Raw genomic sequence first — 22,282 nt, 5'->3', positions numbered from 1 at the left:
GAGGAGGCTGAGAAAGTCCCAGATACAGAGAGACAGAATTATTATAGACAGACCCAGAGAGTTCACAACTCAGGAGAGAGGAGAGGGCAGAGACAACTCATGAAAGAGGTGGGGCAGAAACAGCTCCAAGCACAGAGACACACAGATTAAGAGAAGTGGGTTCAGAGACATCCTCACACAGAGGACAAGTTCAGAAATAGACAGTCCATGAGCAAGAGAGGTGGAAGGAAATATACCAGGATAGATGAGAGGGCAAAGAGACAGCCCAAGAGTGTAGGGAGTGCTGCAGGTACTCCCAGTGACAGAGAGACATCTCAGAAACGTTTATAGGGTATAAACAACCCCAAATACAGAGAGACAGCTCAGGAATACGGGGCAACTGCTGAGGGAGAAGTGAAAAGTCAGCCAGGATAGAAGAGAGGGTAATGAGTCCAGAAGGAGCTGGCAGAGGTGACCCCCAAGAAAAGAGACAGAGAGGCCATGACATAAGTAAAATAAAAGTGCAAAAGTAATAAAAAAGAGATCACACACATCCCTACCAGACCTGGAGAACCAACCAGTACTGGGCATCTGCTCCTGGCACAGACCAGGAAACTGCCTCAGACACTGGCATGGGAAAGAGACCTCCATACGTATTGTCAATGGGTTTTGTGAGGCTGGCACATGCAGGTTTGGTATACCTAGACCTGTGCCATCTACAGGCAGTGCGACCCCGGTGAACAGGTGAGAGGGTCTCTGCCATTGACAGCAGCAGCAGGATGTGTCTGATGGGACCTCCTCCCTCTCCTCCGCCCTCCCCCAGCCGTCCCCTCCCGCCCTCCCCACATTTCCATCACACAGCCCGGCCTGCCCCGCAGCCTGAGGAGGAGGACACAAGACTCTGCTGCATTTTTTCCCCGCTGTCCTCCTGAGCAGCCGGATCAAGGATTCTTGTGGATTACAGCAGGAGCTGAGCTTGTGGCGTCTGCCCCCCGGATATACCGCAGCGCCAGCTCCAGCACTCGTTACATTGTATCCCTGGATCTACAGCGTGGGGCCCCTGATTGAGCCTTGGGCTGACACTAGTAATCGGGCATGCTGGGGCACCTCCGCGGGCACCTATGGTGTGTGTGCCCCCTGTGAAGGATCTCCCTCCGCTTTGCAGGATCTCTACCCCCCTCTAAGACTGGCGTATGTTCCAGATCGCCTTGGCTACTGCTCGGACCCCCAGTCCCCCCCGGGCTGCTGCTGCTTGTCTCTGTCCTCCGGCCTCGGGTCCAGGATCCTTCATGATTTGCGGGCGTCATGCACGTTTTTTAGCCGGGAAGCCTTGCTCTCGTCCCGCATGTTCAGGACCAAAAGATCGGTGCTCGTCCGGCGACTCTGGAGGAGTCGAGCTACTCCCGGGGAGACGGGGGAAGGAGACGGGGAGAGCAGGGCGCATGGGGCCGGGGGCTGCTGCATGGGCAAGACCGGCAAGGTGTCCAAGGCGCAGCTGGGGGGGTCTGAGGCTGAACTGAAGGCGCTCACCCACTCTCTGCTTAAGAGGCTGAAGGAGAGGCAGCTGGAGGGACTGCTGCAGGCGGTGGAGTCCAAGGGGGGAACCCGCAGCCCCTGCCTCCTGCTGCCCTCTGCCAAGCTGGACTCCAGGCTGGGACAGCAGCTCTTCTCCCTGCCCCTGCTGCTCTGCAAGCTCTTCAGGTGGCCGGATCTCAGGCACTCGGCCGAGGTCAAGAGGCTCAGCTGCTGCGAGTCCTATGGCAAGAACAACCCGGAGCTGGTGTGCTGTAACCCGCATCACCTCAGCAGGCTCTGCGAGCTAGGTACACATCTGAGCTGCACCCCACTGTGTGTATAGTCTGCACCCCACTGTGTGTATAGTCTGCACCCCCACTGTGTGTATAGTCTGCACCCCCACTGTGTGTGTAGTCTGCACCCCCACTGTGTGTGTAGTCTGCACCCCCACTGTGTGTGTAGTCTGCACCCCCACTGTGTGTGTAGTCTGCACCCCCACTGTGTGTGTAGTCTGCACCCCCACTGTGTGTGTAGTCTGCACCCCCACTGTGTGTGTAGTCTGCACCCCCACTGTGTGTGTAGTCTGCACCCCCACTGTGTGTGTAGTCTGCACCCCCACTGTGTGTGTAGTCTGCACCCCCACTGTGTGTGTAGTCTGCACCCCCACTGTGTGTGTAGTCTGCACCCCCACTGTGTGTGGTCTGCACCCCCACTTATATACTCTGCACCCCTCAGCCATCAGATCATGTACTATTTTAACTATAGACTGTCACCTTCTTATGTCATATAGTGTGTACCTGAGGGCTGCATTACTTTATATACCTGACACCCCAACTATTGCTACTTTCCTATACTGTACCCCAACCCTCATGTCCTCTTATATTGTACCTTTGAACCACAGTGTGTCTAGGTGCCCCCTCAGCACCCTGGCTGTCATCACATGCCCCCATAGTATACTCACTCTGCGCCCCTCACTAGAAGTCTCTTGCTCTGATCTTACAATGCAATATGATATTTTGTCATGTCTGTCATTCCTGTACATTATAAGGCTTTATTAGAAGTCTCCTCTGTCTTCACTCTTCTTGAGGATGATGGTGGATTTTACATTAGTGTCACTTATAAGGATGTATGACTGTAACACTATTCATGTCTGGGGCAGGCTTGGCTATCTGTGCATGTAGATGTGAAGTTGCTGGTTACACTCTGGGTTACTGTTTTTTTTTATCTGGCTCCTGGGGGTATCTGGCTTGCTGGTGGACTCCAGGTTTCTGGGGGTATCTGGCTTGCTGGTGGACTCCAGGTTTCTGGGGGTATCTGGCTTGCTGGTGGACTCCAGGTTTCTGGGGGTATCTGGCTTGCTGGTGGACTCCAGGTTTCTGGGGGTATCTGGCTTGCTGGTGGACTCTAGGTTTCTGGGGGTATCTAGCTTGCTGGTGGACTCCAGGCTTCTGGGGGTATCTGGCTTGCTGGTGGACTCCAGGTTTCTGGGGGTATCTGGCTTGCTGGTGGACTCCAGGTTTATGACTGGTGGACTCCAGTTTCCTGGGGGGCATCTAAGTTTCTGGCTAATGGTGTCCAGTGATGGCACTGTCAATATAGGAAGTTGGCCAGACCTGTGAGCACTTCCCCAGATGTCGGGTGCAGAGTTTACTCACTCCCCCCTGGAGTCACTGAGTCTGAGCTCTGATAACACAATGCAATGCTGCTTTACAGGCAAGTGTTAACTCTCTAACTCCCACTCGCTGGCTTCCAGGTTTTATGAGCCTGAGGTATTTATTGCTTGGTGCAGTGTGTAAAGCTTCCTAGACATCCAGGAATGTGGAGGTAAACTCCCAGTGCACCCTGATTTCTGCCTTGTACACTACGATGCCAACCCTTATCTCATTATACCTTCTGCAGGTGTGTGCCCACTGTAGACCCAGAGCCCGGCACGCGGAGGGTTAAAGGCTTTATTAGGCTTATTGTGCAGGAAATCCAGTTGTTACTCTGTTGTTGATTTTGTTGTGTTAATGAACTGGCAACATTGTATCAAGGTGAATGTAAATACAAAGCTGAAGGCAGAGAGCGAGAGAGAGTCCTGGCATTGAGGGCATTGCAAATCTGTAAAAAACAAAAAAATAAGAGAAATATCCCCCCCCCCCCCCTAAGTGCATCCTGGGGGTGAGGGGAGGGTTAGAGCAGGACCAGGCATGGAGAATGTCTCTCTCCCCTCTGTGTTACTAGCTGGGGATTATCAGGCATTGCTGGCTGCAGAGTTGTACTAGAGATCCCTGATCAGACAGCCAGAGGAGCAGATAGCACTGAGCCTGGCGCCAGGCGGTCTCTTGTTTATCAGACTCCTAGAATCAAGGCAATCACCGCCTGCTGCCCCAGCTCCAACCCCCAGAGCTTACACAAACACAATGTCCCTCTTATCACAAGTCTCTATCTCTTCTCAGTCTTTTCCTTCTCATGGCTCCTTCTTTATTTTCTCAATACTTTTTTTTTATGCTTTTTGCAGAGTCCCCCCCACCTCCCTACTCCAGATACCCAATGGAGATTCTCAAGCCTTGTGGTGAGTACCTCTGCTTCTACTTCAAGTTCTTTCTTGTGCGTTTCATTCAGACTTGTGTCACTTCTGCTCACTGACAGTTTCCAGGCTATGTCCAGGCAGCAGCTACAAGTCCTGTTATCATTATGGGTAGGATGCACTTAATGTGTAAGTTGGGAAAACTTTTGTACCACTGAACTGAGCTTACTTTTATTTGCTTTTTATGTCTTTTATATTTTTTTTACCTATTCTTTTTGTATGTTAGTATATGATTTATTTTATATACATTTATTGTTTCAAAGCATTTAATATACAATATGTATTTCACTTTTATGTGCTGTTTAATCTATTTTCATTTGTATTTTTCGATTTGAATATTTTATATATTTTTATGTATTTTTTTAATTATGTTTTAAAAAAAAAAAATATATATTATATATATATATATATATATATATATATATATATATATATATATATATATATATATATATTTTTTTTTTTATGCCTCTTTCATAATTATTTTTTTTTTTTTTTCCCCTGAAAATCTTTTTTTTTTTTTTTTTTTTTTTTCCTGGGAAAATGTACCTCATTTAATGTACAACATATATTAGATTTTTTTATATATTTTTTTAATGTAGAACTTTTTATTATTTTCTTAACTTATCTATTTTTATATCTGATTATTTTTATTTTATTTTGTGTTGGATTTTACATGTTGATTTTTTTAATGTAGAACTTTTTATTATTTTCTTAACTTATCTATTTTTATATCTGATTATTTTTATTTTATTTTGTGTTGGATTTTACATGTTGGTACCGATTGTCTAGGCACTGTCATTGTCTATCCCACCTTATAGACTTTGGATAGGATGGCAATGGCATCTTGTCAGTACTGAACTTGTTAAATGAGTCTCTGGCAGGCCTGTTGCTTTTAATAAATGGGCTGCCCGCCAGGGCAAAAGCCCATTTTCATCTGGCACCGGCGCTGTTGAGTCGCCTGTGTGAACCTGGCTGGCATCCTGCTCACCTTGTACTAGATAAATAAAACTGACATTGTGGGATGCTTGTAGATATGGAGTTGGCGACAAGGTGCGAACGCACTGAGCTCTGGGTATTGATTTGGTCAGGGGTTCTTTTCATGATTGTCATGTTACACGCAGTGAGCAGCATGTATGTGCATCTGTCTATAGTTGCGATGTATTCTGGGTGACCATTTGGTGCCCTAAAGGTGCTAGAAGGTTGTACTGTTTTTTTTTTTTTCAGAGCTGTTTTTCCGTAAACGGATCTACCTTTCATTCAGCAGGATTTGGTTGGAATTTTTTGGTCTAGCCTGCTGCCAGTGTTGACACCCAGTTGGTTCTTTCCTTGCTGTGTAGCTGCCTACAAGATACCAGTCAAAGAATTGGTTGCACAGATCAGATGTGAGCGAGCAGTTTAAAGGAATCAAATGCTTATACCGATGGTCCTAACTACAACTCCCAGCATGTCCTGACCACCGCAGGCCCATAGGGCCTTACATTCCATCTGTAACTTTACTGTATTTGCAGTGGAGGATATATTAGGACGGGATCCTCACTTTGCTGCTAATTCCAAGTTGTTGGTTTTTTGGCCACGCGGAGCCGTGTGTTCCCTCTGTTTATCTGGGGTTACTAGGTGAGAAGCAGGAACATCATTTTGTAATGGAACAATCTGAAATCATCCCCGGTTTAACAAGAAGAAAGTGAAGGCTCAGCCGGTTTCATGATAAAACCACATTAGAGACATTGATCTACCACCATGGACACAGAGGTCAACCAGTGATGAGTCTGGAGCCCTGGGCAATGACTTGTCCCTGGAACAGAACTTGTGCTGCTTTGTATGTAGTCGGCGCAGACTTTCAGGCCTTTCTAAGCTACATGAGCCGTGTAATCCAGCTGTTGTGAAACTACAACTCTCAGCATGCACATTGCAAAGTGACGGCTCAGTCCCAAAATGCTCATTTGTGAATACAAATATCTCTTGGCGCCCCTAGTGGTGGAGGGGTGGTACAATACAGTTATTATGTCAGATTGGCTGCCAGGACTGGGTGCAGCAATAACTGTCTGTATGTCATCTGGATGATTTATACTGGACATAGTGGTGTGAATCCTCAGGGCCTGGATTCTGTATATGTCAATGTATCTGTGGGAATTCCTCCCCATCACCAGATTTGCTTTCAACTTGCAGTGGGATCAATAATCCCTATGCTTATCGGCATGCACCGGCTAAAGCATCTGGGCCAGACCAAATTGTATCCATGAAGACTGGAAACATGGATTCTCATTCTTGGTGGGCAAAAGATGCCACCACAGGGAAGGATGCTATCAAGTAGCATTGGCAGACCATTAATCTTCACACCAAAGTGGGGACGTGAAAGGACCCTAGGGCGTCATATCGTAAACCACTATAGCCTCTATATATTACATTTGACTGGAAATTGAATGCAGCCTATTTTGGAATTGTAAAGATGGCTGCTGTGGGTCTGTGGAAGAGATGGAGGCTTCAAGATCAAGGCCCTGGCATCCACGTGAAAGTATACAAGTTTTGAAGCTTCCTGAGAACGTCCCTTCGTTCCCTTGTGCTGTTACCTGGCCAAGTTCCTGTAATCGCATAACCTGGGGCGGCGTTTTGTGTGGGAGTTCAGTACGGTGCGCCTTCTATATGGCTACAGTGTGCCACGGGGCTGGATGTTGGCACCGCACACAATCGTGCCATTTAATAATCCTCCCGCACTGTACACATTCACTCGCAGGAGTTTCACTGGTAATGAAGGAGTGGAAAGCAAAAAAAAAAGATTTCCTTAGGGCATTACGTAAAAAAAACAAAAAAAACTTAAGTCGCTGAGAAAGTAACGATTGACAATTTCATAAGTGACTGCACTTCCTGTCTCCTCCATTGTTTGAAGTTTGATGAAGTGCATCCTGGTAAACTGTATATTCCTGTTATGGCTTCTGATTCTCCTCAATTAAACTTTTAGTGGACTTGTGTGGCCTTTTCTCTTACCATACTGGCACCTACTGGTCTCGGTGTGTCCAGCAACTGCGTCCAAAGTATTCATCAGTTATGGCTGACATGATGCCATATGACCATAGGAGCTTCTAATCCAATGTATCTATCCATCTAACCTTCTATCCATCAATTCATCCATTCATCCTTCTATCCATCCATCCTTTAGCCTGTGTCCTTCTATCTATCCATCCATCCATCCTTTAGCCTGTGTCCTACTCCTTCTATCCATCCATCCATCCATCCTTTAGCCTGTGTCCTACTCCTTCTATCCATCCATCCATCCTTTAGCCTGTGTCCTACTCCTTCTATCCATCCATCCACCCATCCTAGCCTGTGTCTACTCCTGCTGTCCTTCTATCCATCCATCCATCCATCCTTTAGCCTGTGTCCCTACTCCTTCTATCCATCCATCCATCCTTTAGCCTGTGTCTACTCCTTCTATCCATCCATCCATCCATCCATCCTTTAGCCTGTGTCCTTCCTTCTATCCATCCATCCTTTAGCCTGTGTCCTTCTATCCATCCATTCAGAAACTTCTAGACCTCTATGCATCTGTCCTTTCCCAATACATCCTCTTTGCCCCCCCATTCCAGGGCTGCTGGTCTTTTCTTCAGCACAGGATCAGGTCTCATTAATGTGGAGAAGACATTGCTGGGGAGATCCACATCTGCTTTATATTTTGCCTCTCTGCTTGGATTCATTAAATGCTGCTCTGTTTCATGTTTTAAGAAAACAGAAATTCTTCTCTTACTATTCACATAGAGTTTTACTGTTTCTGCTAGTTTTTCTTTTTGCTGCTTTTCAATGCCTTTTGGTTTATTCATTTTGTAGTTCCTAGTGGGTCTAGCAGTTATTATGGTACCACAAGCCTCACTATGTGCTGATGCTGGGGTTAGTAGTTCCACAGCAGCCACTAGACTATAACGTACGCACCTATGAGGCTCAATGTAGAACTACAGGGTCTCAGTGTGTGGGCATGCTGGGTTTTGTAGTGCCACAATAGGGTTGCAAGCTGCTTTTATTTCATTTGTCGATCTGATCTGAAAACGTGGATTTTAACAAGTCGCTTTTCTTTCTTTTTCAGCGGATCCTACAGACTGTGTGCCTTCCTCCACTGAGACAGGGGGAACTAATTACCTGGCCCCTGAGGGGCTTTCAGGTGAGAGATCTGTCTTATCATAGATACATTGATGTTCTGTATGATACATTGTTGCTCTGTCCAAAAATACATTCTATTTGGAACGTTTTCTGGTTGGTGCAGGGAATAATTTTCAGGTCTGAATATTTATGTTTTATGGCCCTAGGTCTGTGTGGAAGCAGGGGCCCCCTCGCTGCGCGCACTAAATGAGATTTTGTGGGTACAGTAACGATAGGCTCGCACGTTTACTAGGCAAACATACCATTCCGCTCTAGAAACGAAGGTCATTAAAGCTGGACCAGGCTGTTCTTAATTGGGCTGTTATGTGAACAGACCCTCATGTATAGAATAAAAAGAAAAAAAAAAATCAAAAACAGAAATAGCCAGTAAATTCTTCTCAAGTCTTCATTAAAAATTTTGCCAAGAGGCCCCGGCAGTCTATATATTTTTAGTTCCAGATGTCATATCAAGTATAAACCCTTGTTAATACCATAAAGGAGGAGGGGAAAAAAGACTTCTAGTTGGGTTTATATGGGAGTAATCAGGCTGCTTTGCATTATGGGTATTTGCTTCTTTCATGGTTGGCTAGCTGTATATTACCCGTGGCTTTTAAGGTATGCTGGGAGTTGTAGTATCCCAGGTTACAGCCCGCTGTGTTGCATCAGGTGCATGTCTTACCTGTTCTGCGTTGCTTCAGATGGCCCAAATGTTTTTTTTTGTTTTTTGTTGCTCACATATAATAGCAAGTGCATTGCCCCATGTGGGAGTTTTTTTTGTTAAATTGTCAATGAATATTTCACCCCTGGATTATCATTACCCATTGGGTATAAATATGGAAATGCATTAAAGGGGTTGTCCAGTGCAGAAAACCCATTTTCATATACGCCATTAGGGAATTCTGAGTTAATGGAGGAGGTCCTCATCCCTTGGTTTATCTCTGGAGGACCTGTCCTGTCCTACATTACACAAGCAACCCATTGACGTCAATGGACACTGCGTAGTACATAATTCCTCCTATTGGTGGGGCTGCAGGGAAATTGAACACTTTCTCACAGATTACAGCTGATCTTTGGGGGGTCCTAGCAGAAGGATACTTTGTGATCCGTTATTTTCAAGGAACTCTCTTGACAAATGGCGATTGTCCATAGCGGAGAACCCCTTTTAAATTATAGTACAGCCCTGAGATAAAGGTTAAAAAAACAAAAACCCTCCTGCTCTCGGAGTTCTTTATCAGATGACTGTAGAGCTGTGCTGGGCGTCTTTCATCTCCACATTAAATAAACTCAGTCCTGGCTTTCAGTAGAAGGTTCTCTTATCACTGATGGGATCTGCACAGTCTGGTCTGCTGGGGAAGGTCAAGGGTGGAGAAGAGAACTGTGTCTCTGTGAAGACCCCCTTAAGAGGAGGTGGGGGCTCTGGTGTAAGCTGAAGATTTCAACCACTCATTTCATGGTGGTTCTTCTTACTCTTCTCCCCCCCTTTTTTTTTTTTTAAAGTTTTTTTTTGTATTTTTCCCTCTTCTGTGGTTGGTGTGTGTGGGGAGGCTCCGAAGCCAACTAAGGGTTTAAGGAGGAATTTAAAGCCGTGGATGGATTTTATGGGTGTAGCTTGAGAAACTCTTACAAAGCTGCTGAATTGGTGACTAACTGTGCTGTTGTGTAACTCATTGACTTGGTCAGTTAAGGTCTTGGGCAAAGTTTTTATTTATTTATTTTTGTTTAAACTTTTATTCTTCTACTAAAGTTGTGGTTGATCTAAGTATTCCATAGCATCTTGAGGCAGATGAAAAAGACTTTTTGCATTTCCAGTCCCCCGGGGGCACACTTCTGTTGCAGTCTAGGAAAGCTTTGTAACGATTTTATTTAAATGGCATGGATCCTCCTGGCTTGGTGTGTTTTGTATTCTGTGTCTCTTAACATACTCTTAATTGTGTATAATGTGCCTCCCCCCCCCCCCCCCCTTCCCCTAAAAAAAAAAAAAAAAAAAGAGTTGAAAAAGTTGGTATGTAACTTAAGCTTGCTCTTGTAATGAGGTTCTGATAAGTGTTGATTCATGGAAGGAAAGAGCTTGACTACAGCAAGCCATGAAAAAGCCCAGCACCACCACATGAAACGCCATTTGTTTTGCATTAGCTCTGATTTACAAGCAGTCCTATTCTGCGTGCATGCCTTCTGCTTTAATGTTGAACCCCAAGAGAAGGAGAATTCTGCAAGAGAGAGACTACAGGGAAAGGGGAGGGGGAATTGCAAAGCTGTTTTCTCTTTTTTTATGTGTTGTCTTGATGTGACTTGTTACATTGTGGCTACAATGTGTCAATTTTCACAAGTGCAAGGTAGTCTAATTGTGTAAGAATGGAGCATTGTCACAATAACCTGGGTGACCTCAGCTGCTCCGTTCCCCCGTCATTGTATGGGGCTGCTTGGTTAAGGCCTGTTTACGTGCAGTAGTTGCCAGTAAGCGATTGTAATCATTTCTTTTAACTTGGCGATTGCCCTACTACTTTCCAGCAATTTTAACATCATTTTGGACCATAATCGGTATTCTCTAGTTTGAGAAAGATTCTTTTAATCTGGCATGAATGGGGTTTTTAGCACATGCTGGGTTATCATAGAAAAAAAAAAGGATGGCTATTGCTCTGACTGGCCCTTCGGGGTGATTTGGGCCACTTTCACGCATACCGCCTTTGAAGCCAAAACTCCACAAAAAAAGAGTGAAGTAGAAACTTTCCTATATAATTTTCCTCCCTTTATTATCCACTCTTTGATTTGGTTTCAAAATCTGTGCATGCACCAAAGTGTGATTGCATCCCTAAAGTGTTGTCCTAGGTGGGATCCGGAGAATGCCCCTTCCTCTCTTTGTTGTGCAATAGTCTCTAAGTACAGAACATTTCTGGCTCTCAGAATACAACCAATGAGACTTGCTCTCTGTTAAAGCAGATCCCCCTTCCTGCTTTTGCCTTGGGCCTCGCTGCAGTTAGCTTGGCTTAATGAATGGGGCACAGTTCAGGGGGGTGGGATGAAGGTCGGGACTTGGGAGACTGGAGCCAGAGATTTGATTCCTTTGGCAAAGCTAGAAAAAATGTAAATGCTAAAAACCTAATCCCTGGCGGGCCTCTCACAAAAGAGCTGGTTCCTCCTGCAAAGCACAGAGGTGACCTTTAATTCACTTGTGCTGCCCTTTCATGTTGTATATAAAACGCACTCCTCCTCCTCCTTGCTTTTCTTTTTTTTTTTCTTTTTCTTAAAAGAATCTCGTCTTGGCACAGAAACGACTTTCGTGGGCAATCTTTACTTAATGACCCTTCCTGTGGTTTGTCTCTCTTATCGTAAGCGGCACAGACTATTCCCTATAGGAACAGAAGACAAACTTTCTTCGACTATCATCTCGCCTTTCAATAACCTCATCCATAAAAAAACAAAAACTAAAATCATATAACAACTAATTGGCAAATTGTGTTTTTTTTGTTTTGTTTTTTATTGTGCCTGGTAAAAAGAGTTCATGTGTGCCTTTTTAGGTTTAATACTGCCATATCGCTGACAAATTTGTATAGTACATAAATAATACCGCCATACAATACTACCTACACAATAGTGTCATACAGTGAGGAAATAACAGTGCTCAATTAGTAATGCTATACTGTCCCTATATAATACCAGGCCTGGTATCATGAAGTAGACAAAAGTGGAATACCTCGAAGTGGTGTACAGTTATAATCCACCCCTCGCCCATATGATTGCACCATTTGCCCAAGAACATGTGGCATCTTTCTTTATTTTGACTTGCGTGACTATTTGGCGTAGCGGTGGTGGAATTTACCACCACACAAACCAAGCAACTGCTTGGGGCCACAGAGGCCAAGATGGCCCCTGCTGGTCACAAGCAGTTAGAGAAAAAAAAACTTCAGGAGCAGACGATAAGTTGCCCAAGGGCCTGGGAGCTCTGGCGAGCAGTAGCAGAAGTGCCCAGGCTGTACTGCTAAGCAGAGAGTGGGACTTGGCGGGCCAAAGGGGTGGAGCTTACTGGTGCAACAGGACCCCCCCCCCCACCAGACATAACTTTGCAGGGGGCGCCAGAAGTGCCCTGGTGGCTACGTTTTGGAGTTGCACAATGTATGTCCACTGCCAAAAAAACATTGCGCGGGTGGGCCAGCCAGTATAAAATCAGGGCGTATACTGGTAATTGTTAGGCTTCTGCCGCCCACTCCCTTTAAATACACTGGAGAGCTTAGTTTTATGAAGCTCAGTCATTTCGGTACTGTTAGACTTTCAAAGTCCAAACGGCAGAGCTGAGTGTGTCATTGGGTTTTAGGTTTAGAGTTTGTCACTTTGTTCATGGCGACTGCAATTATCACACTATGCTCTATAAGGGTAGATGCACACGCTCAGATTTTGCTACTATCCCCATTCAGATGAATGGAGCAGTGTTTCAGTTGCAGAAATCTCTGCCGCAAATCTACCGTGTGTGAATATAGCTGAAGACAATCTGCAGTCCTAACAGCGAGGGAGTCCTGGCGTCTGTGTGCCTAAAGCTTCATTATGACATAGCAAACAAGCCAGGAATGTTTGTCTGTGCCTTTGATCCTTCTGGTAACTCTTCACGTCGCGGAGGAGCAGTTCATTCACTGAGTCTTTAGACGTGTCATTGACTTCGACACATATTCTTGTTAATAATAAACTAAAAAAAGCCTTTTTTTTTTTTTTTCCCCCATCATGTCTGCACTGGGGCCTACTTGAAGCTGAGGTCAAACTCTGTATTGACTTATGTGTGTTTAAGGGTGTCTCAATGGAATCTGCTATACCATAGGGCCACTCGGCTTTCTCGGATATACACCCCCCCCCCCCCCCTCAAAAAAAAAAAAAACACAGCAATTTTGCTTCATTTTTAGAACAGATGTGCCCATAGCCATGGGTTAAGTGCTACTGTATTGGAGACCATATTGGTTTTTGGCCAGCTTTCCAAGAAAGAAGCAGGCCTCTTATCAAAACAAAGAGGAAACTCGGCCTTGTAGTGTATAGCAACCAATCAGAACGCAGCTTTCATTTTTCCAGGGCTGTTTAAGAAATGAAAGCTGAGCTCTGGTTGCTAGTGGCAACAAGACAGGAGTTGATTGAGGCCTAGTAGGCTTGGCAGAGGCTTCAAAATGTCGGCTTCCATTTATCACAGCCACGCTTTAAAATTCACGGGTAGTCCAGATCAATATTCCGTTTCGGTACCGATTGTAGAATTTTTGGCTGCTGTGTTTTTTTTAATTTTATTTTTTATTTTTTTTTATTACGGAAAAGGGAGAGACTGGAAATATGAGCTTCTCCTTGTAATTTCTTTGGCAGGAGAAAAATATGTTACTAGAGGATTATGTGAACTGCGTGAGTGGAGAGAGAGAAAGAAAAAATGGATTGGGCCCCTACAAAGTGAGGGTTATCGTCAGGGGTTAACAGTAAGACGACAGAGTAAAGGCTTTGGATGAGACTAGGCCGCCTGCCAGACTGGGTGTACTGCTGTAAAGTACACACACCATCTGACCGTCCCTGCAAGAGGCCAGGCCAGCAAAAAGAGGAGGGAAACGGGGTCTTGGCAAGGGCCTTGTATAGCTTTTGGCCTTCTAGTGTCGGCCTCTTTCCTGGCAGAGACTGCTCCCGGCAGCTAGGGTGGGCTTTGCAAGACTGAGGGGGCTGTTTAAATTCGCTGCGGTCATTTATAAGCTTTCATTTATATTTTATATTTTTTGCTTTTCCTTTTTTTTTTTTTTTGCTTTTGGAATTTTTTGTTTATGTTTTAATCAGTTTTATGGTTTGTAGCCCCTCGGGTACAGTCCTGCAGCCCTTGTTGTCATTCTTAACACGACAGGAATGCATGGAGCCATAGCTGTCTGGGCAGATCACTCCAGCGCTCAGCGCCTTCGCTGCTAATGTACTTCATGCTATCAGTCTACCGCCTGCATTATCGGCTACATGACTGCACAGTTTAGAAAATGAACGTTGAATTCCTACTGGTGCCGTCTCTTGATGACCCGAGAATGAGCTGTCTAGGAGAGTACTGTAACAGGCCACGCCGAGGTCACTGCCAACACAACCATCTTTCTTAAGCAGGATTAAATAACCCACACAGCAGTCTGGCTGACTGCCTACTGTCACCGAGCAGCTTCCTTGCAGTTTATTTTCAGCTCCAAAGATTTGGGCTTCTTATCCGCAGCCTCAATTTAGTCGTGACACACAAATAAAACTTTAAGATGACTTCTTCACATCAAGAGGTCCTATTTTTAGGGCCCAGTGGGCGGGGGGGGGGGGGGGGCGCGCGCAAAAATGCTCATGTGGACTGCGGCTCGAGTGGAGCTGTGGATTTGGTCCTACCGTGACGTTCTAGGAATTGTATTCCCATGGTCCACCTTACAATGGAGGTGTGAACAAATTCGCAATTTTCTGCCTCTTGGGTGCGTTATGCCTATAAATGAATTTTTAGCGATTTTGGTTGTAGCTCTTTATTCGTGGTTCCAGGATAACTCTAAAATATAGTGACTCATTTCATGGCCCGGCAATAGTTTTCACCTTACTGGTTAACAGGAAATATTAAGAGAGGGGAGGAAGCTGCATCATTCCTCGTGCGAGAACCCTGCCAAAAACGGTTCTTAAGAAAGGGAGTTTAAAAGGGCTTTTATTCACTTAGTAAAAGTTATTATAAAATTGTTTGGCATTTTTTTATGGTTTCTTCAAACCCTTTAGATTAACTCTGCCCCTACTCTTATTTATTATTACTTTTTTTTTTTTTTTTGTAATTTATTTTTTTCGCCATTTACTGAATTCTTCCTTTTTTCTTTCCCCTTCCTCAAAAGTTTGAGGCCAGGAAGGTTGTTGGCTGTGAGCTAATTTTGGTTTTGGCTGCTGCAGTCTCACACGGGTCCCCACCCTGCGTCATTATCTTGGGTTTAACATATAAAAATTAGAGATTTTTTTATTTTTTTTGTAAGGTTTCTGTTGCCTTCACCCTCTTCAACTCCCTCTGCAAACAGCTTGAAGTGTTAAGGCAGAACCATATTTTTGTAAATTGTTCTTTTTAGTCTTGCTGCAAATGCCTTGTTGTAAACTTGACATTTTTGTCCTAGGCCTTTACCCACAACTATAATCCTATGGCCACAGCTACAGAATCTGCTTAAAGAGGTTTTAGCAACTACTTGCATTCCCTATGTTTTAACAAATCTTCTTTCTTTGATGGGCCATTCCTATATTATTCCTTCTAGGAGTTCTGAATGAATTACTAGCTGTGGGTCCTGATGAATGTTACCAGTTGGGGATGTCTGTCACCAGTCACCAGCAGCACTGATTGGATAGTGTCACACTGTGCAAGGACGCTTCCATAGCTGGTAACACCCAGCTGGACCTTCATTGCAAACTGCTATCATTTCATTCATAAACTTCTAGAAGGAATTTTAAAGGAATACCACGGTGTAGTTATAAGAATAGATGCTCCATTTTTTTTATGCATGGGGAATGCAAGTAGTTGCTAAAACAGACATGTCCGGTAGATTAAAGGTCCTCTAATGTCACCATGGAGGTGACCCTTTAAGCATATGGTGCTGCCTTCCATACAGATGTCATTTAGTTACAGTATTTATATAGATCCAGCCTCGAAAATGGCTGCCCAATTCCTTTTTTTTTTTTTTTCAAATAGTTGATGGATCTAATGTTCTTCTCCAAATCCCTCCTCGCTGCAGGACGGTTATTCATTACTGAACAAAAGCACCATCCTTACTATTTGCAGCCATTACGGGGTCTTTTCTTGTCTGGCACACAAGTGCGCTCCCCTCCAGCAGAGGCCTGGGTCGCCCTGATAGAGTATTGATGAGATAATAGCGTTCAACACGTGCTGGACAAAGAATAGGCCTCCATAACCTAGTAACCTTACAGCGAGGAGATTATGAGGCCTGGGTTTGTTTCTGTGTCACAATGGGGTCTAGGCCCTGCGGCTCTGTCTGCGAACGTGTATATTATATTGTTACAGTGGGGGGGAAGCCAATACCCCTGGTCTGCCATTTTTTTTTTTTTTTTTTTTATGTGCATTTTTTATTTTTTTTTTGCCATCTTAAGACCATTTATTTATTTATTTATTTATATATATATTTTTATATTAGATAGGCCCACTGACCCATTCGGTTATGATGGTGGTACCAAGTAGCATAGAGGCCAGTTTCCATTTGTTCATACGTGTGCTGGACTTTATCATGTACCTGTAGTAGGTAGACAGGATTATAAACTCTGCTGAGACAGCAAGTAACCTGAAGAAACCAGCGGTATAATAAAAAAATAAAAAAAGTCTCATCACAGCTGGCAGTCACTGTTAATAAAACCTGTCTGAGTTATATTAATGTAGTAGACAGGAGGGTGCAGGAGAGCATTAAACCAGAGAGCTGGTTACATTTTAACCTCGCCACTGACGTCTGTGGTCGTTAGACATTTGTCTGGCTTCTACCGAGTGATCCTGATCTGGCTGTCCCGTCTCCTGGATATTAAGATTATATACCCTCCCTTCTTCCTGTAATCTTGAACATAAAGAGTTCATACTGTTTCAGAATTAGTCCCCCCCCCCCCCCCCAAAAAAAAAAAGTTGACCTTTTTTTAAAATAATTAAATAAATAAAAACTAAACATTCTAAAAATAATTATCGAATTTTACTTTCTATACATTTACATTCTATTGTTTGGTCTCCCAACATTCTGTCCTAGCTGCCATGGTTGTGCGTGTGGTTGTGAGTTCAGCATGTGCTGGAGGGGACCTGATTAGATTATGAAGGCAGACATAAGTAATGATTAACTTTTTAAGTCTGCACACTGTCTCCAACCTGGCTGGTGGTAAGGCCCCCCCCCCCCCCCCCCCCCCCCCCCTCCCTCCCAGTGAAGTAGTCGGTCTGGTATTGCAATGCAATGGATGAAAAGAGAATGGGGAAGGAGAGAAAGAAAGAGGTTTTATCTCTTCCCCCCCCCCCCCCAAAGCCTTTTCCTCCTTTATCAGATTCAGCAGTGGAATGCAATAAATGCTGCAAAAATGTCATCTCCTGCAATCTAGGATTGCTCAAAGCGCAGAGGAAGGAAAAAAGTTGAACATATTTTTAAACCTACGGGAGGGGGGGGCAAGTTAGACGTAAGGAATTTGTCACATGCAGACACCATTCATCTTTCAGCAATGACGGGGATCCGAAGTTGGACGTTGTTACAAAGAAACTCAGAGAAAAAAAATAAATGTAAACATTTTTTTTTAGAAACTTCTAATTGGTTGGCTGGATAGGTTTGCAGCAATTGTCGGCTAAGCGATTGTATCGATCAGGCCGTCGATATCAATTTTGCACCCCGTCATTCGGTTCCCCTATGATCAAGGCTGCCCGTTCATTCCCTTGGAGTTGAACAGGGCTAAACTTTTATACTATAATTTAGAACATTTTTTTTAGCACATTTTATTTTTTTTATTCTTAATTTTTTTTTCTCCCCCAGACTTAATAAATGATGTCTCCATCTCATGTTAAGAGTTTCCTGACTCGAGTCTGAGGTTATTATATATTTTTTTTCTTTTCCTCTGCAGACAATTTGTACTTTGAGGTTGTTTTTATAGGCTGAAATTGTCTCCAAACAAGTAACCGCATTCGCTTGATAATATACATTTTCCTGACTATTTAGGTTTGAGGGACGGCAGCGTCTCCTTTCCGTATAAAGTATTTTGACCACAGACTGAGCCTTACAATAAAAAGGATGTATGTGTTCCCATTCAGCAAAGCTCCAAACTTGTGTTTTCTTCAGCACAATTTATATATATTTTTTAAATGCCCTTGTCTGGGAGCCATCATGGCGTAGCATAGTCTTTTGCATGACAGCTTGGTCACATGAGCAGATTCCCCAATGGCAGACTTATATACTGACTGTTACCTTTTTATGTTTTATTTTTTTTTTGTTGTTTTGCTCTTTGACTCTTTTTTTTTTTTTTGCCATTTTTGGTCATGGGGATTTCTTGAATTCTATTCGAAGTCTTGTTTCGCTAGTTTTTTTTCCCCTTAGTCAGTACCTGATCTGTGTTTGTATCTATTGTATAGGACTTGCAGTGTTTTGCATAAGTCATCATACCTTTTTTTTGTGTATAGTGGTTCTGAATGGAATGGCTGTTGTACAAAGAGAGGCCCTTTTTGTTATTTGGAGCCTGATGGTGACCGGAGCATCTCATGTCTTGGAGATACTTAAAGAGCAGCTGTCGGCATGATCATGTAGGATTGATCATGCTAAATAAAAAATAAAAAAAATATTGGGTTGAAAGTTGCCGTGATGGAAGATGGATATTGCTGTAATAGAATTTGTTACAAATGTTAATTGACCCTGATGAATGCAAGGGCCTCCAATGAAAAAAATAAATAAAAATTGCACAAAAAAGTGGGAATTGTTCTTTGGTGGTGGAGGAGTAGGTCAGTCCTGACATTAAAAGAGTTAAACACACTTAGCATCTCACACACATACAATGTGGATGGGTTTTGGCTTCCTAATAGATCCCACCCTTCCTTCAAGGCATTTTGCTGTTAAGAGGCTCTCAACTTCAACCTACAAAAAAAGCACTCTATAATTTGCATGGCTGATGAGACTGACTTCTGGGACATGGGGAGACAAAAAAAATAATCAGCCAGTTCCTTTGTTTCCATCAGAGTTGGGCAGACTTTTTTTTTTTTTTTTTTTTTCCATGTCTGTCTTGGAGACAGTTTAGGTCATCAGGTTGACTCTTTTTAGTCGGAAGGAGGCCTTTGGGCTCACAAGGAATGAGTCTTGACAATCGCACTTGGGCTGTATTCACACACAGCATATTAGTTGCAGAAACTGCTGGCACAGAGTTCTTTCGGGGTCTCCGCAATCCCCTTTCTACATGAATAAAGCGGCTGCAGAAATGTCTCCACCAAAAGTGCCCTTAGAAGATTAGGTTGATTTAAAAAATAAATAAAAAAAATTTAAGAATTCTACATGAATTGGTGGGGGCGCTATTGAGCATTTCTTGGGTTATTTCGGTTATTAATACCCATACTAGACCAGACATAAAATGTAACCATATGTGCCTACAAGAAGTGACATTTTTCCTTTCCAGAGACCAATCACAGTTAAGGCATTGTCATAGGTCTAAATGACTAGACATCAAGTCAACACCGCTGTCCCTCAAAACGGAACTGAGTAGACATATTTATAGTGTACCTTGGCTTCGGACCATTGAAAAGTTTGGCAATTACCTGAAGTTAAAAAAAAAAAAAAAAATGTCCTTGGAAGTCGATGTCATTGAAGAAGCTGGTAAAAATTCATTCATAAACTTCGCCCTCCGTTCCTACAACCGGCCCGTTCATCGCAAGCCAGGGTAGCTCGTTTTCTACGCGCTGCCAATTAAATAAGCCTTTGTATGTGGCAATGAGCGGCTTGTTATGTGGTATTCACTAATGCATACACAAACACACACAGACCCGTCTCGCTCCCCCCCCCCCCCCCCCCACCACCACCGCCACTACACCCCCCTCCTTTCCTGGAAGGGTTCCTTTCATGTTGGGGTGTAGAGAAAGGATGTAAAAATAAATAAGAAATGAAGAATTTAAAAAAAAAAAAGAAACGGTAAGCATTTTGGAGAAATGCTGCAGAAGCTGAGGCACCACTTGTATCTTACCTCCCTTCATTTTTTTTTAATTTTAATTTTTTGTAATTCACACCGTCCCAGAAAGGGGGCACCAATAACTGTCTGGAGCTTAGGCCATGAAAAGGTTAACAGAAGAGTAGGTTACACTCACCAAGCCTGCAATTTATATGGGCTAGGCAATTACAATAATCTGAAAACTCCTCTCTTTACTGACGTCTGTCTGAAAATTGCAGGGTGTACTGGCAGGGGCCCTTGAGATGAAAGGGGAAAAATGCAGTCTTAAGGATTTTCTTTCACGCAACAGGGTGACTACAGCCCTTCCATTTACAGATCTTTCCTGGCTTTCTTTTATTAGTTTTTATGAACTTTACAGTTATGACTTTTTTTTTTTTGTGTGTTTGGCCTTTTTAGTTAAGGCACTAAATAGGTTATTTAGTTCCCCTCTTTGCCTACTGTGCCTCTAGCCCTTTCATAAAAAACTTCAGAACTTTTTTTTTTCTTTTTAACTTTTTTTTTCAGAACTGTTTCTTCCAGTGTTTGTTTTCCTGCAATGTGTGCTGCTTGTTTTTGTTGTATTGCGTTTCGACCATTTGTGTCTTGCTTCTTATACATGCTTTTTTCCAAGTTTCTGTAAGAAAGCACTGTAGTTTCAAAAAGGTTTGGTGAAAGGTAATTTGATAGGTTTCCTAACCCCCTCCCTACAACCCTCCCTCCTTTTTTTTTTTTTTTTTTTTTTTTTCTCTTTTCCCTTGCTAGCTGCCTTTTTTGGTGCCAGGTTTCAATCCGATAGAGATATTTGAGGAAAGTATTGTGAGGCACAATGAAGGGGGGGATCCAGAGGCAGCCGAGTACACACACCTAAGCTTGTCTGAATTCCTTCTACTTATTTGATATGGAATTTTTGTAAACCTCCATCCCCTATACAGCACTTCCCCTCTTGTCCAAGAGCTTAAGGAAAGAAGAAGGAAATTTGCAAAATTGCCTTTAGTGTATTTTGAGCAAAATTGTAGTTTTAGTTGTAAATTTCTGGGTGTTTTTTTTCTTTTAGCCTTTTGAATGCTAGAAATGACTTGTTTGCATGTGGGGGTGGGCGGGTTCTTTTTTGTTTTGTATTCATTGTCTTTTTGCTATAGTCGTGTTTGTTTGTTTTTTGTCTGGCTGGTGGTGAATAGAGATGATATGTGGTAGTTGTATTTCTTGGTTAAAAAAAAATAAAAATTACAATGAATGCTTCGGTGCACAATTTCCAGGTCTCCACCCTAAATACCACAAACCACAATTTTAATGAGCTGGGTTACATGTTTAGCAGAACAAACCCCTTTATTTCACAGGCCTAGGGTCCAAGAATGCAAAGATAGGGTAATTCAACTTTTTATACCAGAAAATGGGAGAGTTGCGAATTGCAAAAACTTAAAACCCCAGGGTTGAATATTTACTTTATATTTAAATTCCTATTATTTTTACAATTTTGCTAACTGAACTATATAAACCCATTGATTTTCCTGCCTTTCTAACGATATTTGAAAAAAAAAAAAAAATGTGATTTACAAAAATTCTAAGCATTTTTGTGGCTTGTTTGCAGTATCACTCTAAAGCCTGTAGGTGTCACTGTTGAAAATAACACAATACGTATGAGAATATTTTTGAGAAAAATGGCGCTCTTGTTCTAATGTTCAGTTTTCTCTTTTCTTCTCAACAGATTCCCAACTTCTCCAGGAGTCTGGGGACCCGTCCCATTGGTGCGTGGTTGCATACTGGGAAGAAAAGACACGGGTGGGTCGATTATATTCTGTCCAAGAACCTTCCCTGGATATCTTTTATGACCTACCTCAAGGGAATGGCTTCTGTATTGGGCAACTAAACTCGGACAACAAAAGTCAGCTGGTGCAAAAAGTACGCAGCAAGATTGGATATGGGATCCAGCTGACCAAAGAAGTGGATGGCGTTTGGGTTTATAATCGCAGCAGTTATCCGATCTTCATCAAGTCGGCCACACTGGACAACCCTGACTCTAGGACGTTGCTGGTCCATAAAGTGTTCCCCGGATTCTCCATCAAAGCTTTTGACTATGAGAAGGCTTACAGTTTGCAAAGGCCTAATGACCACGAGTTTATGCAACAGCCGTGGACTGGATTTACTGTACAGATAAGCTTTGTGAAAGGCTGGGGACAGTGCTACACGAGACAGTTTATCAGCAGCTGCCCCTGCTGGTTGGAGGTGATATTTAATAACCGATGACTTGGAAACGAGTGGACTTTAGGACTCTATGACTACATGCTGCTAATATTTCCTTCCGAGTGCTTGCTTCTTTGTGCAAAATGGTTTGTTTTTGTTTTTTTCACTTTTTTTTTTTTTTTTTTTTTTGTTCGTTTGTTTTTATCTTGAGAAATAGCTTATGTCAATTTTTTTTTTTTTTTTTTTTTTTTTTTGGGGGGGTGGGAGGGGTTCCTTAAATATTATTCT

The 22,282-nt window shown here is 43.2% G+C and overlaps 1 protein-coding gene across 2 annotated transcripts; it reads left to right on the top strand.

Annotated features, from left to right (window-relative positions):
* The first annotated feature begins 840 nt into the window (after positions 1 to 840).
* On the top strand, positions 841 to 22,199 carry SMAD7 (SMAD family member 7). 2 transcript variants are annotated; one of them, XM_044292641.1, is made up of 4 exons: positions 841 to 1,802; positions 3,995 to 4,048; positions 8,139 to 8,213; positions 21,519 to 22,199. In XM_044292641.1, exons 1-4 carry the CDS (start codon positions 1,325 to 1,327, stop codon positions 22,055 to 22,057), a joined length of 1,146 nt encoding a protein of 381 aa, XP_044148576.1. In that variant the 5' UTR covers positions 841 to 1,324; the 3' UTR covers positions 22,058 to 22,199. The 2 variants fall into 2 exon arrangements, with proteins under 2 accessions (XP_044148576.1, XP_044148578.1); XM_044292643.1 differs by lacking the exons at positions 841 to 1,802; positions 3,995 to 4,048 and adding an exon at positions 4,089 to 4,192.
* Positions 22,200 to 22,282: the final 83 nt, after the last annotated feature.

The sequence above is a fragment of the Bufo gargarizans genome, chromosome 1 (assembly GCF_014858855.1).
Source record: "Bufo gargarizans isolate SCDJY-AF-19 chromosome 1, ASM1485885v1, whole genome shotgun sequence".
Classification (NCBI taxonomy): Eukaryota; Metazoa; Chordata; class Amphibia; order Anura; family Bufonidae; genus Bufo; species Bufo gargarizans.
The sequence above is the reverse complement of the archived record's forward strand: the minus strand, read 5'-3'. Positions and strand labels throughout refer to the sequence as shown.

Coding starts and splice junctions, on each gene's coding strand:
- SMAD7 (XM_044292641.1), top strand. CDS start 1,325: ATGTTCAGGACCAAAAGATCGGTGCTCGTCCGGCGACTCTGGAGGAGT. Junction 4,049..8,138: donor GGAGATTCTCAAGCCTTGTG/GTGAGTACCTCT, acceptor TTTCTTTTTCAG/CGGATCCTACAGACTGTGTG. Junction 8,214..21,518: donor GGCCCCTGAGGGGCTTTCAG/GTGAGAGATCTG, acceptor TCTTCTCAACAG/ATTCCCAACTTCTCCAGGAG.